Below are 27,180 nucleotides of genomic sequence, written 5' to 3'. Positions count from 1 at the left end.
CTGTTGTTGAATCTTATGTTCATACAAATATTTACATGTTAAGTTTGCTGAAAACAAACACAGTTGACAGTGAGAGGACGTTTCTTTTTTGTTGAGTTTACTACCATGGAATTGAATGCAAGAACTAGCAGCAGTAGTTCCGGTGTTTGTGTTTTTCGTCACAGGTTATTTGGACAAATTATGATTTTGTAGGTGTTCTTCTGAAATTTTTATCAGACGGGAAATTCGGCTCATAACTTGCAAAGAGAGGGGTGGAGCTACTCGTTCCTGTTCTGCTCCTTGTTCTAGCATCTTTTAACACGTGGGTTAACCAAGTACTTCAAACCAACACGAAACGTTTGATAGAAAATTTGTGCAACTAAGGTACAATCTCACATAGTGTGTTCAGAGTCGAGTGGGTAACACTCCCGGCAAGCACATATATACATGCCTCCCCACCGGATACCGGGGTTAAATGGTCTCCATCCTCCTTCTCCCCATCTGTTTCATGCCTATCTAAGAAAGCATAAAAACACGTCTGTAAAGCCTCCTTAGTGGTGCAGTGGTCTAAGGCAGTGCTTGAGGTGTCACTACAGACCCGGGTTCGATCCCAGGTTGTCACACCCGGCCGTGACTGGGAGTCCCATAGGGAGGCCCACAATTGGCACAGCTTTGTCCGGGTTAGTGGAGGGTTTGGCCGGGGAGGCTTTACTTGGTTCATCGTGCTCTAGTGACTCCTTGTGGCAGGCCGGGCGCCTGCAGGCTGACTTCGGTCATCAGTTGAATGGTGTTTCCTCCGACACATTGGTGCAGCTGGCTTCCGGGTTTAGCGGACGAGTGTTAAGAAGCCCTGTTTTGCTGGTCATGTTTTGGAGGACAAATAACTCGATCTTCACCTCTCCTGAGCCCGTTGGGGAGTTGCAGAGATGATACAAGATCGTAATTGGATCACAATTGCATATCACAGAATTGGGGAGGAAAGGGGGGGTAAAATACAAAAAAGAAACACTTATTTTATAATAATAATAATCTTCCTTCCACTCATCTCTCTTCTCGTTCAGATATAGATGAGTGCCAGTCGTCTCCCTGTGCGTACGGCGCCACCTGCGTGGATGAGATCAACGGCTTCCGCTGCGTCTGCCCACTGGGGCGAACGGGCCCACAGTGCCAAGAGTGTGAGTCTCACTCCCCCCTCGTGACGCGCGCGCACACACATGCGCACACAAGGATGAGTCACTTCATTAGAGAATCAAGGCCTTCATGTCTTGTCATGGCAACATGCTCTTACTGTCTGCCTAGACACAATTGACCTTGGCCTCTGAGTTTTCAGTTGATTGACAGCAGTGTGTTACTGTGTGTATGTGCGCGTTTGTAGTTATTGGTATCGGGAAGAGCTGCCACTATGCCGGCCTGCAGTTCCTTCATGGCAGTCGCTGGGAAGAGGAGTGCAACAACTGCCACTGTGTCGATGGAAAAGTGGAGTGTACCAAGGTGAGTGTACACACTCGCACCTAATTCACACATGCACATTGCGCTCACGCACACACCACACACTCACTCCTAATAAATTAAACTAATTGGGACTTCAATTCCTGGAGTGTACAACACTGAAACAGGGCCTCTTATTGGTCCACAGCTTGTGGTTGACCCCTCCCTCTGACCTTTGACCCCCACAGGTGCTCTGCGGGCGGCGGCTGTGCCTTCTCCCAGGGTCGCCAAAGTCAACGGGTGAGGAATGTGCCCAGGCAGGCCCAGGTGGGCGCGAGTGCCAGGAGCACAGCTACCTCGCCTGCTTCTCACCCCCCTGCCACCGTTGGGGGGTGTGCTCGTCCTCCTTGGGCAGTGGTGAGCCCGCACCCCACGACCACACCAAGTGCCAGCCCAACAGTGGGCACCTGGACAACAGCTGTGCCCGCATCACACTCATCTTCAACCGGGCCAAAGTGCCAGTGGTGAGTGTCTTTAGCTTTGTACACACCGATGTTTGATATCAAATAGAATGGAAGTACCAGCTTTATAGGGAGCCCTGTGGTGCATGTTGCTGTCCTCCTACATTCACAAATTGTGTATCTGTGTGTAATCTCCAGGGCACGACGGTGGAGAACATCTGTTCAGAGCTGAGGTACCTGCCTGCTACCCGATCCCTGGCCAAAGACCACGCCCTCCTTGTGCTATGTGACCTCTCCTACACCAATCAGGATGCTGTGGAAGTTGCCATAGTAAGTCCGCTCCTCTGGCTAGCCAATCGAAATCAATTCCTAATCTCTGGGACTTCCGCCATTAGGGACGAATCCTAACTGCAGGTTGTCGTGCTTTTCCGACATTCTGGTAAATCATGCGTTGATGTCAATAGAAGATTCATGCAGGGGTGCAACTATAGTTGGGAGGTCTGGTGGTCCTCCCAATTTTTGGGGCATCTAATGCTCATTTCCTGAATTTCTACGCAATCTATTATGATGCATGGCCCTTCTAGCCGTCTATATTTAGAACAACAAAAAGTAAGCAAAAATGCCACAGTCATCAAGCTAGATGAGAGACCATTATTAAATATGAGCGATAGCAGAGGTGGCTTGCAAAGTTCTGTCATACTTTCCAGGTCTATGCCCAAACAGTTCGAGCTTCTAACTTTAAAAATGAATCTCTCAAGAAATAAGTCTCTCACTGTTGCCGCCTGTTATAGACCCCCCTCAGCTCCCAGCTGTGCCCTGGACACTATATGTGAATTGATTGCCCCCCATCTATCTTCCGAGTTAATTCTGTTAGGTGACCTAAACTGGGATATGCTTAACACCCCAGCAGTCCTACAATATAAGCTAGATGCCCTCAATTTCACACAAATTATCAAGGAAACCACCAGGTACAACCCTAAATCTGTAAACATGTGCACCCTCATAGATATTATCCTGACCAACTTGCCCTCCAAATACACCGCTACTGTTTTCAATCAGGATCTCAGCGATCACTGCCTCATTGCCTGTATCCGCTATGGGTCCGCGGTCAAACGACCACCCCTCATCACTGTCAAACGCTCCCTAAAACACTTCTGCGAGCAGGCCTTTCTAATCGACCTGGCCCGGGTATCTTACATTTTTACATTACATTTTAGTCATTTAGCAGACGCTCCTATCCAGAGCGACTTACAGTAGTGAATGCATTCATACATTTCATCTTGGAAGGATATTGACCTCACCCCGTCAGTCGAGGATGCCTGGTCGTTCTTTAAAAGTAATTTCCTCACCATCTTAAATTAGCATGCCCCTTTCAAAAAATGGAGAACTAAGGACAGATGTATCCCTTGGTTCACTCCAGACCTGACTGCCCTTAACCAGCACAAAAACATCCTGTGGCGGACTGCAATAGCATTGAATAGTCCCCGTGATATGCAACTGTTCAGGGAAGTCAGGAACCAATACACACAGTTAGTTAGGAAAGCGAAGGCTAGCTTTTTCAAACAAATTTGCGTCCTGTAGCTCTAACTCCAAAAAGTTTTGGGACACTGCCCACTGCACTGAGGCTAGGTAACACGGTCACCACCGATAAATCCATGATAATCGAAAATTTCAATAAGCATTTCTCTACGGCTGGCCATGTTTTCCTCCTGGCTACCCCAACCCCCGCAGCTACTTTCCTGAGCCTCCCCAGTTTCTCCGTCACCCAAATCCAGATAGCTGATGTTCTGAAAGAGCTGCAAAACCTGGACCCGTACAAATCAGCTGGGCTAGATAATCTGGACCCTCTCTTTCTAAAATTATCCTCCGGCATTCTTGCAACCCCTAATACCAGTCTGTTCAACCTCTTTCGTATCGTCCGAGATCCCTAAAGATTGGGAAAACTGCTGCGGTTATCCCCCTCTTCAAAGGGGTGACACTCTAGACCCAAGCTGTTATAGACCTATAGCCATCCTGCCCTGCCTTTCTAAAGTCTTCAAAAGCGAAGTTTAATAAACAGATCACTGACCATTTAGAATCCCACCGTACCTTCTCCGCTGTACAATCCGGTTTCCGAGCTGGTCATGGGTGCACCTCAGCCACGCTCAAGGTACTAAACGATATCATTACCGCCATCGATAAAAGACAGTACTGTCTTCATCAACCTGGCCAAGGCTTTCGACTCTGTCAATCACCGTATTCTTATCGGCAGACTCAATAGCCTTGGTTTCTCAAATGACTGCCTCGATTGGTTTACCAACTACTTCTCAGACAGTTCACTGTGTCAAATCAAAGGGCCTGTTGTCCGGACAGGGTACCACAGGGTTCAATTCTCGGGCCGACTCTTTTCTCTGTATATATCAACGATGTCGCTCTTGCTGCGTGTGATTCCCTGATCCACCTCTACGCAGACGACACCATTCTGTATACATCTGGCCCTTCTTTGGACACTGTTGACTAACCTCCAATTGAGCTTCAGTGCCATACAACACTCCTTCCGTGGCCTCCAACTGCTCTTAAACGCTAGTAAAACCAAATGCATGCTTTTCAACCGTTCGCTGCCTGCACCCGCCCGCCCGACTAGTATCACTACTCTGGACGGTTCTGACCTAGAATACGTGGACGACTACAAATACCTAGGTGTCTGGCTAGACTGTAAACTCTCCTTCCAGACTCGTATCAAACATCTCCAATCCCAAATCAAATCTAGAATCGGCTTTCTATTTCGCAACAATGCCTCCTTCACTCACACCGCCAAACTTACCCTAGTAAAACGGACTATCCTACTGATCTTCGACTTTGGCGATGTCATCTACAAAATAGCTTCCAATACTCTACTCAGCAAATTGGGTGTAGTCTATCACAGTGCCATCCGTTTTGTTACCAAAGTTCCTTATACCACCCACTACTGCAACCTGTATGCTCTAGTCGGCTGGCCCTCGCTACATATTTGTCGCAAGACCCACTGGCTCCAGGTCATCTAAGTCTATGCTAGGTAAAGCTCCGCCTTATCTCAGCTCACTGGTCACAATAACAACACCCACCTGTAGCATGCACTCCAGCAGTTATATCTCGCTGGTCATCCCCAAAGCCAACACCTCCTTTGGCCGCCTTTTCTTCCAGTTCTCTGCTGCCAGTGACTGGAACGAATTGCAAAAATCGCTGAAGCTGGAGACATTTCCCTCACTAACTTTAAACATCAGCTATTTGAGCAGCTAACCGATCGCTGCAGCTGTACATAGTCCATCTGTAAATAGCCCACCCAATCTACCTACCTCATCCCCCATATTGTTTTTATTTACTTTGCTGCTCTTTTGCACACCAGTATCACTACTTACACACAATCTGCTAAATTGTAAATACTTTGCTACTATGGCCTATTTATTGCCTTAACCACCACCTCCCATTTGCACACACTGTATATAGATTTTTTTTCTTCTATTGTGTTATTGACTGTATGCTTGTTTATTCCATGTGTAACTGTTGTTTCTGTTGCACTGCTTTGCTTTATCTTGGCCAGGTTGCAGTTGTAAATGAGAACTTGTTCTCAACTAGCTTACCTGGTTAAATAAAGGTTAAAAAAAATTTTTTATATATGTGTAATGATAATTCAGTAATCAATATTGTGTTGCTCCTTTTAACCAATTGCATCACAAGTGAACAGCTCTTACAAATAAGGTACAAAGACATAACTTTTGATTGTCTTTGACATCCTCTATATCAAATTTCAGCCAACCTGAGCCACCTGCACGCCGACCCTCACCAGTCTAGTCAATAACTTGAGAATCTCCCCAACACAACTTCCTTCTCATCTTTTTTCGGGCTGTATCAAGGGAAGGGTTTGGAAATCATAAGTTTAATAAAAACACACATTCACCTACACATTAACACACACAAACAGTATATCCTCCATATAATTCATATCATAGGCCTTAATAATACTGTAAAGCACTTTTTAATTGCATACACTATAGCTGGGTCACCCCATCCTGCCCCTAGGGGTCCACGGCCCTGCAGCGCCCCACCCCACTTAGCTTTAGGATATTAGTGAAACATTAATTATTGGTTTCAGGTGTGTTAGGCCAAGGCCAGAGTGACTACCATCAGTACAGCAGACCCCCAGAGCCAGGACTGAGCAGCCCAGCAGCTAGGGATTGCCTAAATAGCAGTCTTCCCTGACATGGGCATGTTTTCAATACATTCTCCTTTTGTTGTACAGTATTCCATATAAAGCATTTAGACCTTATGAAAGTTGCACAGTATACCCTTAATCTTGTAATCAATCAAAGCTAGTGATAAATAACTTGACATTTCTGCCATCCATTGTGACATTGTGAGAGGATAACCAACCTTACACTTAATGGCAAAGCATTTCTTAGTCGCTATGAATGGTAGGTTACACTTTCTTCTGATAACAGTCTCCAGTATCAACATTTCCAAGCATACAAAAACGGGGACAATCTGTAGACGTGCAGAGATAAAAGAACATAGTCTTTGCCAGAATTCAGCCAGCCATCACAACACCATAATATATGCAAATATGTCCCCTTTTTTGTGTTTTACACCTCCAGCAGAATTACATTTCTGTGTGTATGATATTCAGTTTAACTGGCATATAGTACGTTCTATGGATGGTCTTAAACTACAGTAATTTATATGAACATGACTCGGCATTCTAACATCTGTATACATTCATCAGTAGCGTCTCCCAGGTCTTCACATTTTTGTTTTTACATATTTTGTGTCATGGAAATCAGCTTGAGGTTTGTCAGACTCCCTTAAAATAGGTTTCATCTTTGAAGCTTCTTGCTTGTCCAGCGTTTGCTGCATTGAGATGAGCGTTGTGTACTGACTGTGCACCATGGCATTGAAGCCTGTAGCCTTGTTTATGTAGAAAAAGCAGAGAATTAGCTAGGGAAACTGAGATCAATAACGTTAGATTGCTATACTGACTAATAAAAACTCACATTACGCTGATGAAATGTCAGAATATGTCGTTCTTCCATTGTTTGGCCGCTGGTTTCATCATTTGGGTGTCCATGTCTGTCCCCAGTGAAAGGTAAGCCCCTGAATTAATGCAGGAAGCTGAGTTACTTAGGCAGATTCAATAATCTGCATAAAGTGCCCACCTGTTGAGGAAACAAAGTTGGCTACATTCAATGGAATAGATGTGATACTCATTGACACCCTCCAAAGCACTGAGATGGCTTATTAAGGGGCTCCTGCTTTGGAACTAGCTAATTACAACTGTTAATTCGTTATGTCATTGGCGCAGTGCAGGCAGGCTATGTTTGACAGTGGGAACAGGAAAAGCATTGCCAACATGTAAAGTTGGAGCCTCAGCCCTTTGATACAAATCTTACCTATCGTTTCTGTTTTATGGTTGGTCATAAACTAACAAACGGAAATCCGATTTCCTTCCATGCGGCTCAGATCTCCTTGATATTCCCAACCCGCGCACCACGTCCTTAAAGAAAACTGCCTGGTCTCTAATCAGATTCCCGTAAATACATTTGGAAATACCAGGTAGTGCGGAATATGTTTTTTCCCACACTGTTGGGATGCAGGGAAAGGGTTTGAATTGATCAATCAATAAGATTTTGATTTAGGAGGGCTTGTCACAATGCTTCTTAAAACTCAGACCAACCTAAAAGCACATGTATATTGTGACAGGGGCACAGTGCATTTTATTCTATTTGGTGGCCAATGAACACATCCACTTTGAAGAACGTTGTTTCTTTTTAAAATAATGGCCTGGCCAGTAATCCTGCAGGTGACTTCAATGGGGCGAAAGTTGTAAATTGTGTCTTTTGGAGTGATGCCACACAAATAAAGGTTCATTTCAATCGAGCCAACTCTGAAGAGCTAAGTACCATCACTTATATGTGAAGTAAAATTCGGAGCGTTTGTGTTGGTTGTAATTCTCCTAGAGAATCTGGTGGTCTCAAATCACAAGCCAATTACCAGGGGGCCTTCCCAAAGACTACTTTTTTGTGCCCACGTGGCAAGAAAGTGCATGCAGTGTTGAATTTGATGAAATGCAGGCCATATAATAATTTGGTTTCCCCTCCATAAAATGTTTTGGTTAACTGTGCAATGCATCTGATTTTGTGGAGACTTGGCCTGTGTCGCTCTTTACTCATTCAGTTTAGGTGAGACCCGGGGCTGTCACCTTTTTTTTTCCACTGGCGTGTATTTCGTAACACCAGTAGGCCTATAGGCAATCTTATGAGACTCTTTTCGACATGATTAGAAAGACCAAGGTCTTGGGTTGAAATGGGTTCCCTTTTATCATTATAGCTTATTCCAAAATGGGAGTTATTACCTATCAAACACTGTCAACTTGAATAAATCAATGTGGCCTAAAGTCTTAGAAATAGCCAGGCTATTTTGATTTAACAAAATTTGATATTTTGTAAGTAAAACTTTATATATAATGACCATCTGAGCATAAAGGCTATGATTCTAATTTCCACATAGCTTTACCTAGCGCTCGTGTTCCTCATTTCAACAATTCATGAATATCCTACTCCCATATCTGCAGCATTGAAGGTCCCTAAGACCACAGTGGCCTCCAATTCTTAAATGGAATAAGTTTGGAACCACCCAGATTCTTCCTAGTGCTGGCCGCCTGCCCAAACTGAGCAGTCGTGGGAGAAGTGCCTTGGTCAGGGAGTTGCCCAAGAACCCAATGGTCACTGACAGAGCTCCAGAGTTCCTCTGTGGAAATGGGAGAACCTTCCAGAAGGACAACCATCTCTGCAGCACTCCACCAATCATGCCTTTATGGTAGAGTGGCCAGACGGAAGCCACTCCTCAGTAAAAGACACATGACAGCCTGCTTGGAGTTTTCCAAAAGACACTGACCATGAGAAACAAGTTTCTCTGGTCTGATGAAACCAAGATTGAACTCTTTGACCTGAATGCCAAGCATCACGTCTGGAGGAGACCTGGTATCATCCCTACGGTGAAGCATGGTGGAGGCAGCATCATGCTTTGGATGTTTTTCAGCGGCAGAGGCTAGTCAGGATCGAGGCAAGGATGAACAGAGCAAAGTACAGAGACCCTTGCTCCAGAGTGCTCAGGACCTCAGACTGGGGTGAGCAACCAAGACAACGCAGGAGCCAAGACAACGCAGGAGTGGCTTCGAGACAAGTCTCTGAATGTCCTTTAGTGGCCCAGGCAGAGCCTGGACTTGAACCGGATCAAACATCTCTGGAGAGACCTGGAAATAGCTGTACAGCAACGCTCCCCATCCAACCTGACAGAGCTTGAGAGGATCTGCGGAGAAGAAAGGGAGAAACTCCCCAAATACAGGTGTGCCAAGCTTGTAGCGTCATACCCAAGAAGACTTGAGGCTGTAATCACTGCCAAAGCTGCGTCAACAAAGTACTAAGTAAAGGGTCTGAATACTTACTGTATGTAAATGTTATATTTCAGTTAAAAAAATGTATATATTGCAAAAATGCCAACCTGCTTTTGCTTTGTCATTTTGGGGTATTGTGTGTAGATTGATGAGGGGGGAAAATAAATGTATACAATTTTAGAATAAGGCTGTAACGTAACAAAATGTGTAAATAGTGAATGAGTCTGAACTTCCCGACTGCCCTGTAGTATCCCTTTCAAACCCAGATGAAAGCTGCCTACTTTACCATGCCGTTAACTTTTTGCCACCTTTTTATTTTGTATCTAAAAGGTGTTGCCAGTAACAAATCCTGTACTTATATTTATTTATTTAAAAAATGTGGTAAAATTCTGCCTTAGGCTTAGTATAAAACGTGGCAGTAATGCTGAAGCGGCATTGGCACGCACTTTGCTCTTACACTCTTGATGTTTGCTAGGCAGCTCCCATTTGTAGGTTGTTCCAATCCTCGTGGCAGTTCTAAACTTTACGAGGCATGTCACTTTGCCCATCACTTCACATAGCCCACCACTATGCATGCACTGTTTTCTTAACCAGAACTGGGTGGCTCCATAAAGAGTTACTGTGGGAATTAATATCACTGAATTAAGAAAATATTTGAGTACAGTATGCTATTGCAATTAAAGGCATGTATAAAATTGTCTACTGAAACGTGTCTTCAAATTGTTACGCTATAATAAATTTGAAGCAATACCTACTCACGACAAATCCTGTGACTTGTCTGATAATCAATGTGATTTTTGTTTCACTGAGTCTCTGGCTGGGCAAATCATCTATCACTGATCACATGCATGCAATAATGTAGCCTGATATCAAGTGTAGGAGGCTGAGAAATATCAGCAGGAGATTCGCATGCTTTTGAAAGCACTCCCAATTTTAACACCCTACGCCTGCTCCCTAACAAAGCGGAGTGAGGGTTGGTCAGATTTGGTCATTTCTTTACATGATCGGAAAGAGCAGATTCTAAAGTTTCTAAAGCACATGCAGGCGCCTACAAGCTCTCAAAAAGGAGAGGGCTTGGCCTCTGTTTGAGAATCACTTTTTTGTTGCATGGGCTCTATTTAAAAAATATCACTTAACGAACTTCTGATTTCATTTGCAAGGCACAGCCGTGTAGCCTAGGCATAGACCGGTAACATAACTAAAGTCAATATGCCATTCTATTCTTTAAAATGTTTCTTAGAACCTGCCTATATGAAGTAAAAAGGATTTATTGATGGTGTATATTCAGTGGATTTATTAAAATAGACGCCCACCCACATCGGCCCAGTGTGATGGTGTTATCACAGTGGCTGGTGAGGAATCAATCAATACATTGTTGCACAGGACAGGCAGAGAGAGACGCACATTCAAAAATACCATCCTAATATTAAGAGTCCTGCCACCCTCCCGGCCCTTTTTCCTGCGTCGTCGGCACCACCATTCCAGCTGGTCTGAATTGCTAGTTGGGTCATGGGTTGGGGGTATTCCAATGAGTTGGGTCTGGGGTTGTTGTAACTGATTCTGATGGTTGTCTATTGTATTTAATTTGAGCTTAAAGGCCATGGAACAATTCTCTGATTGTATTGGGATAAAGAGTGGGCATTGTCTGGTAACTGTGCTGCCTGGAGCTGTATGCATGGAAATGTGTATTGGTGGGGTTACTGTTAAGGTGAGGGGTTTATTATTAATGAAATTGGGGGCATGTGTTTTGGGGGTTTGTGTAAGAGGTTCTTATGATCATTAACCACATTACCGTTTTGGGGTGATTTTTTTAATGTGCCTTGTGTTTAAATGATTGGTTTCATTACCCATTACACGTGCACACACAGCTTCGTAGACTTAATGACACGCACAGACACAGGATGATGCCACTCAGAGTTTAATCCTGGAAATAAAATGCCACACACACTTCCTCTTTCCTTTTCTCACCCCTTCCCCCTTTCTTTACTGTTTTCCAGTCGTTCCAGCCGGATGAGCAGCCGGACCACAGTCTGATCCAAGAGGCGGCCAGCACCATTGTGGGCACGCTTTCTAAGCGTCACAACAGCACAGTCATGCTGGCTGTCATTGAGGTCAAAGTGGAAACGCAGGTCATGCCCCCCACAGTGGGTAAGTAAAATGCCTGAGGTTGACCCCCAGGGCTGTGTTGTAGTCCTTCAATTCCTCATTTGAGGCTCTGTCTTCCTAAAGGCACTAAGTTTACCTGCTGAAGACAATTGATTTTATAGCCGTGGTCATAAACCTTGTCAGCGGCCGTCACCCCGGTCTAGTGATTTCACGTCTCAAAAACAGGACTTAAAAACCCCTGCGTGTTACCTTAATGGGGTGACTCACCTAACAACCTCAGTTTGCACACTTCAATGTGTAGTGCATCCATGTACAGTATTAAATGTCATGAGTCCTTAAGATGACCAACGGCACATAGGGAGAATAGTCTTTCATCCTTGCATTCTAACTTGGCTGCCTCAGCTCTACTTAAAGATGCATTATTCAGAAATCGCTCCGCCATTTCCTGTTTGCTAAAATTTGAATAATTTGCTTAATTTCAGTTGACGTGACAATACAAGCAAGTATAGGTTAAAGCATCATTGTACCATCTAAACCACTGCAAAAATATTGTATTTGCAGCAGTTTGAACTGAAAGTGAAAGACGCAAAAACGAAACTTGAGCACAGGAAGCATATAAATAGATCAAATCTACCACTTCATAGACTTCCTTTAATGAGAACGACAGATCTATAACTCACATTTCTATGTGAATTTGGTCTAGTTGCCCAAAATGTTGCATATTGCAGCTTTTTAATTTTGCTGTGTTTTATGTTGAGCAATCCATATGAACCCAGTTTCTTTTCTCTTTCTGTATTTCCCTCTTTCTCTCGGTGGCACAGACTACCTTGTGCCCATTCTGTGTGTGGTCTTCTGCGTGCTCTGGCTCTTCTGCATCATTGTGTGCGTGTGGTGGACACGCAAGCGGAGAAAAGAGCGCGAGAGGAGGGCGCGTGGCCCCGTCGACGAGAGCGTCAACAACCAGTGGGAGCCCCTGCGGCCCGTTGGAGGACATCAACAACAACCGCAGCTCAAAGACAACAACAAGGAGGCCCAACAGGAGCGCAAGAAGCTCATGGGCTCCCCCTACAGGATGTGTGATGGAGGGGATGAAGAGGAGGAGGAGGAGACTGAGGGAGAGATGGAGTTCGAGGAGGACGCAGAAGCAGGCAAGGGGCCCATCTGTAAGTACTCTAAAACCGGGGTGCAGTCCAAAGGGGATGTGATCTGCACTTTGCGGAGTTTGCCCTTAAAAGCACCCATCCGGACCACCACCAAAGACAACCTCTGGAAAAATGTCAACGCCGCCCTTGCCGGCCAAGACGTCAAAGACCATTTTGTATGAACGAACAGGACTCTGAAACGGACTCACTCCACAGCCCCGATCGAGGAAAGATGGGGGAGGATCGTATATATTGTACTATTAAAAGAGAGAGGCTTTTCAGTTATTTTGCTGTCGTCTGTAATGATTTGTTTTGGGGGGGGGGGGGGCGAATGATAACTCGATGAGGGCGTTTCTTTTTTATGTACAGATGAAGCATAATTGTATTACTTTCAAACGAGGAAAAGTGAGGCCTCGCCTTTGTTTGAATTGTACTGTTAAAATGAGCGAACAAAGTCCAAATGGAGGGGGGGGGAATAACCTGTATAAAGATGTTTCTTTTGTTGATAGATTGTGATTTTGTTTAATTGTGAGTGGGCCCTTTTGGTTGTGACAGAGACTGGGGGGGAAGGGCTTTTCGGGGGACTCTGTTGACCGCTGCAACAGAGGTTACTGCGGCAACCCACCCATCTCTTTCTTAGCCCCGTGTGCCCGTCTGCAGCCGTCCCGCGCCAGCCTTACCAAGAGCACAGCCTCGAGGGGGAAAGAAACCCCAGTGCCTACTATGTGGCCTTCACATTTTTTCGGTTTTCACATCTCTTGGTTTTCTAGGCTGAAAGCTCTGTTTAAAGGATTGCAGTATTTGAGTTGGTAGCAAGTGCCTTTCTATGAGCCCTGTAATACTCCATACTACAGCCGAGGTTCCCGAGTCTCGCTGCCCAGTTTGACCCCTGTGATTACCACTCAAAGGGATAGGTGTGTATCCGGAGAGTCCGCCCTCATAGCAACACCATTTCAAAGGTATTCGATAAAAAACTAGAAATCTGTACATAGGTGTATATAATAAAGGAGTCGCTGTGTATATTTGAATTTAGTAACTTAAAGACAATTCACTTTTTTTTATTATTATTATTTTTTTTACAATGCCATTCCTTTTATTTATGCCAGTTGACATAGGCAGGTTTTATAACAGTTCAAATGAGAATATACAGCGTCCCGCAGTCAAGAGCATTTGCATTAAGGTGCCCCTTATAAAGGACTTATGACGGGTTGCAAGTAGTTCATTAACTCTTATTTCCTTTAAACATATGTTATACATCTTCAATCCACATTTACAGGATAGTGGTTGTAATGTATTGAATGGTGACTGTTGTTTTAGTGCTTGCCAGATAGTGAGCAAATGGGTGAAATCATAATATACCCAGATCTGTTCCTGATTATTACGAGTGCCACCAAATCATCCTGGGAAATGTAACTGTGATGACCAGGGTTCTAAATAATGTCTGATGGGAACCAGGGTCTGTGTGAAGGATTGATAACAGCCCTCTATTTGGCGAGCACTACCACAATGATTTATGAACGTTATTTAGGTATCTGTTCAATACTGCCAGTTTGTAAACTAGTGTAAAAACTCCCCAAGTTGTAAAGCCAGTATAGAGGGTTCCTTAATGTAAAGTTATATTTATCTAATCAACGGTCATCTTTTTTTTGTTTGTCTATTAAGGAAAGTATCTCTTAAATTGCGTGGTGTATCGTGGCGTGTTTTGTTCGCCTCAGTAAAGCTCTCTCTCCCCTGTTTCACTCTGCTGTCAATGGAGTTTTCTGGAAAAATAGAGATGGACGTTCCTAACCTGTGGCAAGACTAGTTTGTCAAACCATGTGAAAAATACTGTATTGTTCGCATCCGCTTTTAGCCTGCTCTGGTTCAAGGCTTCAATGAAGGGAACACATTTTGCTTTTATAATGCAGTTGTGTTTTGAGGTACCAACTCAATCCAAAAGGATTTACCTCAAAGTTGGCAAATTACAGATGTCTTTTGTTTTTCTGTTCTTTTTTGCCCTTCAAATTCATGTTAACATCTCAAACAGCCATGTTTCCTCAAATGGCACACAGCAAAATAAAGAATTTAAAACTCCTAATACCTGGTAAAGTAAATGTTGGGTATGCTTAATAATGGAGAGGATTATGGCAAATGGAAGTGGGGGGGAGTTTCTGTGACAGTCTTTTTTTTTGTACAAAAAAAGGGTTCCTCTTGCAAAAGTTATTTGGATAATTTTGTAATTTGTTAAATTATTGGTTAATAAATCATTTGGATTTATTTTCTCAGTCCCGAGACCCCAGCAAAAATCGTCTTTTCATTTATCTGACTTTCATTTTTATGCATGTCCAGCCCTTATATTTAGCCTCGGAAAGAGGTTTTACCCAGAAGTCTGCAGGACAAACACAATGTTTTAAAAAAATGCCCAAATTGTGGTGGGACTCATTGGGTTAAAGCATTTTATACACTACTGGTATGCAAGAGGGGAGAATGAATCAAAGAAGTTCTTGCAACCAGCGCTGAGCTGGCATTCACCTAAGTATGTCTTCCATAGCTGAATGTTAATCAAATTCTGTCTTTTGTTAATAAATATGGGGATCAACAGTAAGTGATTTCAGTTCCCCATTAGCTCCATAATTGGACAACTGGAGTTCACTAGCTCTACCATTCCAATACCCACATAAGTCAAACCGTCTCATTTGGGGGCCTAACTGGGCAAATGTCAATGACAAAGGTAAGAAATGGAGTAATGTTTGCCCTTGCTTCAGCCAAGGGCTGAGGATGAGTCTAGATCGATACAATACTGCCCCACTCGATCACTCCACCCTGCCTCCAACACACCAATGGCGCGTGGTCTCCAGTTCTCAGCCGATCGGGGCTCCACCAATGGGAGGCTGGCGTTTCCATCCCATCGTTCATGGGCTGTGAATGGGAGGGTGGGCAGTGCTATTCCCATCTCCCGTGGGTGCCCTGCCTGCCTGAGGCTAATGGAACCATCCCTCGCTCTTGTGGAGGGAAGTCTGGATCAGCTTACACCCCAGGAAGGAAGTGCCCAAGCCCCAGCCGCAGGAGGCTTTTCTGGCCAGCAACAGATGAAGGATGGAGAAGGGCCAACGTTGATGATGCTAAAGACCTGAATGTTGTAATAAAAAAAAAAAGATGAAGAATGAGTATTACTGGTGATGATGATGAAGGTAGTTAAAAGATAATTGTGTGATGTTGATGATAGGGTTCTTGAACGATTGATGAGGGGTGAGTGTGATGACTGGTAAAATTATTTGGGGTTCTAATGATGGCGATAATGGAATTGATGAAGAAAGGGGTGTGAAGGTGGTAAAATGAAGGACGGGTGACGACGCTAGATGAAGGACAACTGTTATGATCATAAGTGATGAGCAATAGGATTGTTACACAGGTGTAAGGGCCATATTGCCATTAAAGGTAGACTCAGCCTTTTGACGATGGCACGTTTGACATACTAGACACCTTGTATCATAAATAACTACTCAATGTTATTTGTAGATTAGTAATCACAATTTACCCATGATGCATCATGTTCTCGAACATGGCCATAGAGATGAGTGCAATGCATGTTCTTTGTGCATGTGCACCAGTGCGCTTCATGCTCCTACAACTTTGTACTGTAACTACAGGCCCAAAACAGCAGAGAAGTTTAGCCTCGCTTCAGTGCTCTTAGGGCTGGATTCAATCCGTATTGCGAAAGTGCAGCGTTATTGCGCAATCAAAATGTAAAGGTAATTTCCAATTGAGCCGACACACAGCATTTACCGTGAATGCGGTCTCTGCTTACACAGGAACGTTGCCTTTAAATGTCAATCAAGCTACAACGTGGATCTTCAGCGCTACAGATTGAATCAAGCTCTTAGTTGTTGCAGAAGTCGGCCCGATATTGCGGTTTACTTTGTGCATCGCTGAGTCTACCTTTTAAAACATCTCAAGTTTCAATCAATGTTGATGCTGTGTATCTGTCAATATGACGATTTTGTAGATCTTTATATGGGGTAACTTACTATGTTGAGTAAGGCTCAGTTCAGTGAGTGCTCCCTATTCCATCAGTGACATGGGGAATGCAGTTACATCTGATCTCCAATCATTTTGGTCATTATGATTTCCAGTAAAATGTGCTTTGAAACCAATTTCCCCGTCATGCACATCACCTGTCTTATTTGAGAGGGCGTAGTGTTGCAAACTCCCTCTCACATTATTTGGCTAGTCCCACATAGATGGTTTGGAGATGTTCAGTGATGTTCACCTACCTGTCTACATTTCAACTATCCATCCACTAAACTTAACCCTTGCCCTAAGCTTAACTTTAACCCTAAACTTAACCCTTACTCTAAACCTAACCCCTAGCAAATGGTTGCATATTAAAGTAGTTTGTTGATAGTGTTTATTTGGATAGTCATCCATAGTAACATTACAGAATACTGAATATATGTGTTATCCAATATCCATCTCTAAGTCACTTTGCATAAAACTGTCTGGCTTGTTATTTTACCTGTAATAATTTAGCAATGTTTATCTCCCAGGACAAATGTCAAGCAAGCTGAATGTTTCATGTGTGTTTCAACCTGTCCCCAAATTAATATAATTGGTTCAGAGTTGGTTTTGGTATTATTATTTCTATTTTTTTATTTAACCTTTTGTTTAACTAGGCAAGTCAGTTAAGAACAAATTCTTATTTACAATGACCGGACGACGCTGGGCCAATTGTGCGCCGCCCTATGGGACTCCCAATCACGGCCAGTTGTGATACAGCCTGGATTCGAACCAGGGTTTCTGTAGTGACGCCTCAAGCACTGAGATGCAGTGCCTTAGACCGCTGCGTGTCATGAACATGTCTGGTGGGGATAGACAAAATCACCATGCGCACGCAGGCGCACGTGTGGAGCCGGTTTGGTCAGCATGTTAGTTCAACAGTCGTACCCCATCAGAACCCAAAATATAAGATTGTTTTACTTCAATGTTTGTGAACAAAGTAAATGTAAACACACTTATACTGTAGCCCCAAAACATGTTTAAAACTATGCTGATGTCATGGAGGGTAAGTTCTTGCATCCATAGCTCTGAATTTGAGAGTGGCTAAATTTATCCAGCCCCATCCCTCAGCTTTTCACCAAAACAGGAAGCACCCTTTGTTTCTAATGCTGATTGCGGCTATAAGCAACATCTTGGTCGTGAATGAATTCCCTATCTTAGAATATTGGAATCTTAACATCCCTGACCCACATGCAGGAGTATGAGATGTGTGATGCGTTGGCGCTCCTTGTCTCCATATCCCAGACTGCAGTTGAAAGCGGACACCGGATTCCTTCCAGGAGTGGCTCCCTGCAGTCAAGAGTGTCTGAGCAGCATGTGTTTATGAACACACAGTGGGCCTGTCCCACACTGAAAACGTCAGGCACACACACTTTAGTCAGACATAGGCACCAGGTACAATGTTTCCCCAAACCACAGATCTGAAATCATCTGTGCCTACCCCAAACTATTATTTAACACGAGTCAAACTGATCTGACAATGGTTTCAGACCCTATGCCCTCTAGCCACTCCTTTCTTCTCTTTACTGTCTTCAGATCAGTGCTTGGTGCAGACACTTACAATGACTGATCAAATCAAGTTTTATTGGTCACATACGTGTTTAGCAGATGTTGTTGCGGGTGTAGCGGAATGCTTGTGTTGCTAGCTCCAACAGTGCAGTAATATCTAACAAGTAATATCTAACAATTTCACAACAATACACACAAATCTAGGTAAAGGAATGGAATCAAGAATATATAAATATATGGACAAGCAATGTCAGAGCGGCATAGACCAACATACAGTAGAATAGAATACAGTATATACAATGCAAAATATGTAAACATTTAAAGTGACTAGTGTTCCATTATTAAAGTTGCTAGTGATTTCAAGTCTATGTACACTGCTCAAAAAAATAAAGGGAACACTTAAACAACACAATGTAACTCCAAGCCAATCACACTTCTGTGAAATCAAACTGTCCACTTAGGAAGCAACACTGATTGACAATACATTTCACATGCTGTTGTGCAAATGGAATAGACAACAGGTGGAAATTAAAGGCAATTAGCAAGACACCCCCAATAAAGGAGTGGTTCTGCAGGTGGTGACCACAGACCACTTCTCAGTTCCTATGCTTCCTGGCTGATGTTTTGGTCACTTTTGAATGCTGTCGGTGCTTTCACTCTAGTGGTAGCATGAGACGGAGCTACAACCCACACAAATGGCTCAGGTAGTGCAGCTCATCCAGGATGGCACATCAATGCGAGCTGTGGCAAGAAGGTTTGCTGTGTCTGTCAGCGTAGTGTCCAGAGCATGGAGGCGCTACCAGGAGACAGGCCAGTACATCAGGAGACTTGGAGGAGGCCGTAGGAGGGCAACAACCCAGCAGCAGGACCGCTACCTCCGCCTTTGTGCAAGGAGAAGCAGGAGGAGCACTGCCAGAGCCCTGCAAAATGACCTCCAGCAGGCCACAAATGTGCATGTCTGCTCAAACGGTCAGAAACAGACTCCATGAGGGTGGTATGAGGGCCCGACGTCCACAGGTGGGGATTGTGCTTACAGCCCAACACCGTGCAGGACGTTTGGCATTTGCCAGAGAACACCAAGATTGGCAAATTCGCCACTGGCGCCCTGTGCTCTTCACAGATGAAAGCAGGTTCACACTGAGCACGTGACAGACGTGACAGAGTCTGGAGACACCGTGGAGAACGTTCTCCACGGTGTCTCCAGACTCTGTCACGGTTTGGCGGTGGGTCAGTCATGGTGTGGGGTGGCATTTCTTTGGGGGGCCGCACAGCCCTCCATGTGCTCGCCAGAGGTAGCCTGACTGCCATTAGGTACCGAGATGAGATCCTCAGACCCCTTGTGAGACCATATGCTGGTGCGGTTGGCCCTGGGTTCCTCCTAATGCAAGACAATGCTAGACCTCATGTGGTTGGAGTGTGTCAGCAGTTCCTGCAAGAGGAAGGCATTGATGCTATGGACTGGCCCGCCCGTTCCCCAGACCTGAATCCAATTGAGCACATCTGGGACATCATGTCTCGCTCCATCCACCAACGCCACGTTGCACCACAGACTGTCCAGGAGTTGGCGGATGCTTTAGTCCAGGTCTGGGAGCAGATCCCTCGAGACCATCCGCCACCTCATCAGGAGCATGCCCAGGCGTTGTAGGGAGGTCATACAGGCACTACACACACTACTGAGCCTCATTTTGACTTGTTTTAAGGACATTACATCAAAGTTGGATCAGCCTGTAGTGTGGTTTTCCACTTTAATTTTGAGTGTGACTCCAAACCCAGACCTCCATGGGTTGATAAATTGGATTTCCATTGATTATTTTTGTGTGATTTTGTTGTCAGCACATTCAACTATGTAAAGAAAAAAGTATTTAATAAGATTATTTAATTCATTCAAATCTAGGATGTGTTATTTTAGTGTTCCCTTCAGGGTTCCCTTTATTTTTTAGAGCAGTGTATATACTGTAGGCAGCAGCCTCTGTGCTAGTGATGGCTATTTAACAGTCTGATGATGCACATGAACTGACCCAGCTTTGATGCACATGTACTGACCTCGCCTTCTGGATGATAGCGGGGTACACAGGAAGTGGCTTGGGTGGTTGTTGTCCTTTATCATTGTTTTGGTCTTCCTGTGACATCGGGTGCTGTAAGTGTTCTGGAGGGCAGGTAGTTTCCCTCTGCTGCTCCCTCTGCTGTTTCGGGAAGTCCACAATCAGCTCCTTTGTTTTGTTGACACTCCTCCTTGTAAGCTGTCTCGTCATTGTTGGTAATCAAGCCTACTACTGTTGTGTCGCCAGCAAACTTCATGATTGAGTTCGAGGCGTGCGTGGCCACGCAGGCATGGGTGAACAGGGAGTACTGGAGGGGGCTGAGCACGCACCCTTGTGGGGCCCCAGTGTTGAGGATCAGTGAAGTGGAGGTGTTGTTTCCTACCTTCACCACCTGGGGCAGCCTGTCAGGCAGTCCTTGACCCAGTTGCACAGGGCGGGGTTCAGACCCAGAGCCTCGAGCTTAAGTGTACTATGGTGTTGAATGCTGAGCTATAGTGAATGAACAGCATTCTTACATAGGTATTCCTCTTGTCCAGATGGAATAGGGCAGTGTGCAGTACAATGGCTATTGCAAATTGAAGTGGGTTTAGGGTGACAAGTAAGGTGGAGGTGATATGATCCTTGACTAGTCTCTCAAAGCACTTCATGATAACAGATGTGAGTGCTACGGGGCGATAGTCATTTAGTTCAGTTACTTTTGCTTTCTTGGGTACAGGAACAATGGAGGCCATCTTGAAGCATGTGGGGACAGCAGACTGAGATAGGGAGATATTGAATATTTCCGTTAACACTCCAGCCAGCTGGTCTGCGCATGCTCTGAGGACGCAGCTCGGGATGCCGTCTGGGCCAGCAACCTTGCGAGGGTTAACAAGTTTAAATGTTTTACTCACGTCGGCCACGGAGGAGGAGGGTAGCGGGCTGCGTCATTGGCACTGTGTCATCCTCAAAGCGGGCGAAGGTGGTGTTTAGCTTGTCCGGCAGAAAGACGTTGGTGTCCGCGATGTGGCTGGTTTTCCTTTTGTAGTCCGTGACTGTCTCTAGACCCTGCCACATACGTGGCCGTTGAATTGCAACTCCACTTTGTGTTCATTATCGGAAGTTGCTTTCATTTGAGTGTATCTAATTTGTAAACATTTCAACTGTATTAATAATAACTATTTTTAAGTCCACAAAAAATGAACACCCATCAAAATAAATGTTTCTTTCTTCTCTTTTTTGTGATGTAACTGTCGAGACGATGCGATAAATCCCACGCTAAGCTTTAGCGTTCTTATAGATGAAACAGGAAGACAATGTATTCCATTGAGCCCATTTCCGGTTTGTATTTGACAGGTCATTACAAACATTTCCGCAGTTGTAACGTTAATGGGAAAAAATGACAGTCGCAGGAGTAAATTTGCACCCCTCAAACACAGGAAATAGATGGCTGAAAAAGACAGATCCTCAGGTGGGCGGGGCATGTCTGTAGCTAGATACACTACACAAGTGGTTTATACTTCAAGGTCATACATATACCTAACCTTGTGAAAGAAATGGTACAAAATCCCCTAGAATAGGTTGTTTTATACACATTTATACCCTGGTTGTGTGTGTCTTTTTGACCAGCCGACTGTGGTGGCAGCTGGGTTGCAGGATGTGGGGCTAAGCCCTTACCCCTTCCTCCCCCTCTCCACACACACATACACACACATACAAACATAACACATGCCCACACACACAAACTCTCCTTACTGGGCTATAAGCTGGCATGCAGGCTGCAGCTGGCACCACGGGCTGGAGCAAGGCAGGGCACCCAGCCATGGCACACTGGCTGGCTAAATTGGACGAGGGGCTTGGCTGGTACAGGGCTTGGCTGGTACACTGCGGCATAGCCTGGCCCCCACACTCTATTGCCTGAGGTAGGCACCGACATGGCACGGAGAGTAAACACTGGCGCAACAAAGAGACATGGAAACAGTTCAATTTTCTAGGGAAACTGATTTTTTTAAGGTTGTGTGTGTGTGCGTGCTTGCTTGCATGCATGCTTGTGTGGTGGGAAAACAAATCTGGGATTTTTTTAATAATATAAACCCAATATTCAACAATTTCAAAGATTTAACTGCGTTACAGTTCATATAAGGAAATCAGTCAATTGAAACAAATTCATTGGGGCAGGGGTGCAGCTATGGGTGGGCCTGGAAGGGCATAGGCCCACCCACTGGGGATCCAGGTCCAACCAATCAGAATAAGTTCTTCCTCCCAAAAGTACTTTATTACAGGCAGAAATACTCCTCCGTTCAATCAGCTGTCGGGGTGGCTGTCTCACGATCCCGCAGGTGAAGAAACCAGATGTGGAGGTCCTGGGCTAGTGGGGTTACACATGGTCTGCGGTTGAGGCTGGTTGGACGTACTGCCAAATTCTCTAAAACAATGTTGGAGGTAGCTTATGGTAGAGAAATTAACATCAAATTCTCTAGCAACAGCTCTGGTGGACATTCGTGCAGGCAGCATGCCAATTGCACGCTCCCTCAAAACATGAGACATCTGGCATTGTGTTATGTGACAAAACTGCACATTTAGTGGCCTTTTATTGTCCCCAGCACAAGGTGCACCTGTGTAATGATCATGTGCCACAACTGTCAGGTAGATGGATTGTCTTGACAAATGAGAAATGCTCACTAACAGGGATGTAAACAAATGTGTGCAAAAGAAATTGAGAGAAATATACTTTTTGTGCTTTTGAAAAATGTCTGGGATCTTTTATTTCAGCTCATGAAACATGAAACCAACACTTTACATGTTGCATTTATCTTTTCTTTCAGTGTATTATGAATTATTATATTATCCAATATAACATAGAAAAAGGACTTCCCTTAGGGTTGAATCCCCAACGTGCTACTATGAGGCTCACTGCAGTACATCAACCTTCTAAAATGCAAATCTCACTTGTTTCCTCTATATATGGTTATGATTTGAGTGGGTTTCTCCAAATAGGTACAACTTGGTACAATGACCATGTCAACACCAATAACTTTACATACTGTATCCAACATAATTTCAGCATGTAAAGTTCTAACTGCAGTTTGTCAGCCATTTTGTATAAGCAAAAGAACACCCCTGTTAGTGACCACTAGAAGGGGCAGGCCAGAGATCACATATGTGGATCAGCTCAGGAGGGACTCGGGACTGGAGGAGGAGGAGTGTCTGCAGGGCCGGCCTTAACCTTTCAGGGGCCCTAAGCGAGATGGCCCTAGTCCTTTGGGGTCCCTCTTGGTCAGTGGTCCCCTAGCGGTCGCAGGGTCCTAAGTGACAATTATGTTGCTTATTGGCAGGGCCGGTAAGCAGCACTGTAATCTCAATGGAGGACAGGCATCTCTGGAGGATTCCCTTTTCATCCCGCTGTCTCCAGATGACCAGATGATGATGATCCAATCAAGATTCCAGGCCAACATTGTGATTCATCAACCTGGAACTTGGAAATTTGAAAACGTGCGTACCTCTATAAGCAAGCTCCAGACCATGTGTAACTACAAACTATTCTTCTTTGTATCTGTAAGAGTGCAATTTCATTGAGCCCTGCTATCTTCTTACATTTTGAATCAACTCGAGTGAACAAATCCTCTACCTCTAACTTGCTTCCTCGCAGACAAACTCAACACAAGCCTGAATTTCACATGCTCTCAACCAATCAAATCATGTCAATCAAGACATTGTAATATCATATTAATACTCTGTTCAAAGAGTGTCCCGCTGAAGTTCTGAATATGTTGCTGTAATATTACTGAAACGTTTCAAAATGTATCAAACAGACAGACTACTCTCCATTGTCTACCAACAACCACAAGCTCTCTGCAGGGTATAACCCAAAATAACAAACTCACTGTCGTTTGAAAAATATTTATTTTCAAATTGATGGACATGAGTCATCGTTATGTTTCATTTGTAGCTCTTGAGGCTTGATTTAAAACAAAAGGAGTGGAACAATCGAAGAGGGTTGAGCGCATGCCGCAACAGGTAGCACCACCACCTTGGGTTATGGTGAAGTTTGGACCTGCAGCATAGGTAAAATCAACATACATACCATACATACCCACATTCCTGGCAGAATCCAAAGCCAAAACATCTCAGTAAATTTCCACTTCTAACTTCATGTTGTTGTTGTTTTGACCACAGTTGAACGCTATGGCACATAGATCCATTATCATAAGGAATTCTGTACAATATTCTGACAGTGGCTGTGTCATGCCTGGGTATAAAATTAAGTAAATGTGTGGACATGTGCCAATGAGAATGCAGTAGGCTTTAAGTGGCAATGTGCTTCGATTGAATTCCGTCAGTCTTTAGACCTTAAGTCTTTCAAGGTTGACATGTTGACACACCTGAATGATTCGGGAATGATCACTTTTCAGATCTTGAATGCACATTTTTCCACCATCTTATTGCCAGTGGACTGCACTTACTTGATGTGTGCCCAGGTCTGTGCATAGGGGAAACTTCACCCCGTAGCCTCCATAATGTAATTATTTGACACACGAGTCAAGGCATCTTCATGACGTCAGAAATATGTTTGGCTCCTTTCTAATCATATAGTAATGCTTCACTCTGGATAAAAACAAATTCAACGCATTCAAAAGTATTAAACTATGTGGGTGTGTTTGGGCATGCAGGTTCTCTACTCCTGGCACTTTGATTGTAAGGACATGTCAGGCCAGGTGTTGCACAGTTGTTTTTCTGCGGCAAGTTCCTCTTTGCCCATTTTTGGTAGTGTGTGTGTGCGTGGGTGTGTGTCTGTGTGTGATAGCTACAGTGAGCTCCAAAACTATTGGGACAGTGGTTTTGGCTCTGTACTCCAGCACTTTGGATTTGAAATTATACAATGCCTATGAGGTTAAAGTGCAGACTGTCAGAAAATTCTGAGCCTTCTGGGTAAAACACCGTGGTAAATCGTAGATGGAACCTCGACATTAGGGAAACAATTAAGCATTTTAACAGTGGTAAACTTGCCTGGTATTGGACGCAAGTGTATCTTGTCCCCAAGCACAGTGAGAAAGATGGTTCAGGAAGCAAAGAAAAATCCAACGGTTGAATAACTTGTCTCTAAATCTATAATAAGACGCCAACTCCATGCCAATAGGCTCTTTGGAAGGGTTATCAGAAAAAACTTTATTGAGAGCAACCAACAAATAGGCGATTCCATGCCATGACAGCCTGAAAATATTTTTGGTACCTCAGATTGTTCTGGCAATTCTCACATAGAAACTTAACTGGGGGGAAGGATGTTTGACATGCTTTTTATTCCTTATAGTGTGCTCTAACATATGGAGTATGTCACTCTTAACCGCTAGGCTACCTGCCGCCCATGAACTATCGCTTGCTCTAGTGGCTACCCTCAACAGCTCAGGGAACCTGGGCACCTGGAACATGCTAATACTAAAGTCAACACTTGCTACAGTGGTCTGGAGGCCTGGAGTAACACACTAGTGTCCGTGCCCCCCTCTCTGGCCAGGCAGAGCCCAGCCGTTGTGTCTGAAGGGTTGGGTGGGTCTGCCTTGGTGTCTGAAGACATAGTGAGGAGGACGTGGAGGGTCGCTTGGGCACAGGAGGACGCCACAAAGGAGCAGCTGGGTAGATCACCTGGTATGCGTGGCAATTTTGGTGGAAGGGAGGGGGAGGACAGGTTTCCCTGATGCCACTATCCTCATCTGAGGATGAACCGGAGTGGTAGTCAGATGTCACCCTCCACAGCGCTGGTCACCTTCTTTGTCACGCCCTCATTACCAAAGAAACTGGCCACTGTGAAAGCATGGTTCTTCTCTCCATACCTGCAGCACAGCTCCCCTGGGTTCACCCACAGAATGAGTTTTCTGGGCAGGCCAAGGTCCTTGTACTGAAACCCACTCTCCTGGCAGGCCTGCAGCAGCTCTGCATACTCCCTCTGCAACCTGTTCAGCCGAATACACCTGAAGGCCTGTCCTTTGCTGGGGTTGTCAGGGTACCAATGCCCACTGAACTTCTCCTTGACAACAGTCAACCACTCCACAAACATGTCCACTTTCTGGGTCTCCAACTTTTTCACCTTTTTTATCAGTCTCTTCAGGAAAACACCATTGCTGCAATCTTACTCCATATTTCAGAACACACTGGATTACACAAGGATTATGATGTACAGTTCATGGATTATAGGGTTTTACAGGAAGCATGTATTGTAAGTCTAAAAAGTGGTGGTAGGTCTAAAAAGGGCCTAAAATGGCAACTTTCATCATGATAAAATAAAAAAGTAATACAAATGTAGAAAGCATGTCAAACATCCTTCCTTCCAATTAAGTTTCTATGTGACAATTGCCAGAACAATCTGAGATAACCAAAATATTTTCGGGCTGTCCTGGCATGGAATAGCCAAAATGTAGGGGACTCATTTATCAAATGTGCGTGCTCACAAAAAATATTATAAATCTTGCATGCTCCAGTTCTTCCTCAATGATTGGTATTTATAATTCTGAACTTGACGGGAAAGTGTGCGTATCTAGGTGTACAACTCAGACCATGCGTACGGCACAACTTCTAGTGGTTAATCAATTCTATTGCAAGCAAATATTGTTATTTTGGGGGATGGAAGTGTTTGATGCACAGGAATTCTAATAATGGTGGGCTAATAAAAACATAAAAATGTAGGCCTAATGATAAAACTGATGCATTTGACGTTGGTAAGGAGATCTCGTAGTCGCATGTAGTCTAATAGATTTAGTTTACTTTAATTATATAGGTCGAAATCGTAATTATAACGTAATCATATGTCTCTCTTTTTCTGACATGACTGGTTTATTCCCGCTACACAAAAAATATTAGCCTAACATCGCTCATTCAATAGCCAAGCATAATCGAAGGTAAATAGACCGGTAGGTAGCCTATTTAAAATATTTCACAGTATGGGCAGTGCCGATTTTAGCATGGAAATCTTGGTGGGGCAAACTACAAAAAATAAATGTTGATGCATGCAAGCAAAGCCACTACACAACACAAACTGAAACAATACATTAATTGCACTATAACGGTGACAAAATGTGTCCACAAACTATTAGGGCCTACATAAATCT

General features: G+C 44.3%; 2 protein-coding genes across 3 annotated transcripts in view; one reads left to right on the top strand and one right to left on the bottom strand.

Annotated features, from left to right (window-relative positions):
- Positions 1 to 14,806, top strand: part of jag2b (jagged canonical Notch ligand 2b) — a 101,314-nt gene extending 86,508 nt beyond the window's left edge. For both annotated transcript variants that reach the window (XM_029733402.1, XM_029733403.1), the window contains 6 exons: positions 1,041 to 1,154; positions 1,355 to 1,470; positions 1,656 to 1,931; positions 2,067 to 2,198; positions 11,271 to 11,421; positions 12,201 to 14,806. In XM_029733402.1, coding sequence (XP_029589262.1) covers positions 1,041 to 1,154; positions 1,355 to 1,470; positions 1,656 to 1,931; positions 2,067 to 2,198; positions 11,271 to 11,421; positions 12,201 to 12,703 — 1,292 coding nt within the window. In that variant the 3' untranslated portion in view covers positions 12,704 to 14,806. The remainder of the gene's footprint in view (positions 1 to 1,040; positions 1,155 to 1,354; positions 1,471 to 1,655; positions 1,932 to 2,066; positions 2,199 to 11,270; positions 11,422 to 12,200) is intronic.
- Positions 14,807 to 25,811: 11,005 nt separating this feature from the next.
- LOC115174355 (protein BTG3-like) lies at positions 25,812 to 26,249 on the bottom strand. The gene has a single exon (XM_029732881.1). The coding sequence runs from the start codon at positions 26,130 to 26,132 to the stop codon at positions 25,812 to 25,814; it is 321 nt and encodes a 106-aa protein (XP_029588741.1). The 5' UTR covers positions 26,133 to 26,249.
- Between the last annotated feature and the right edge of the window lie 931 nt (positions 26,250 to 27,180).

Source organism: Salmo trutta, chromosome 35 (genome assembly GCF_901001165.1).
Source record: "Salmo trutta chromosome 35, fSalTru1.1, whole genome shotgun sequence".
Taxonomy (NCBI): Eukaryota; Metazoa; Chordata; class Actinopteri; order Salmoniformes; family Salmonidae; genus Salmo; species Salmo trutta.
This window is presented reverse-complemented; position numbering and strand designations above follow the sequence as displayed.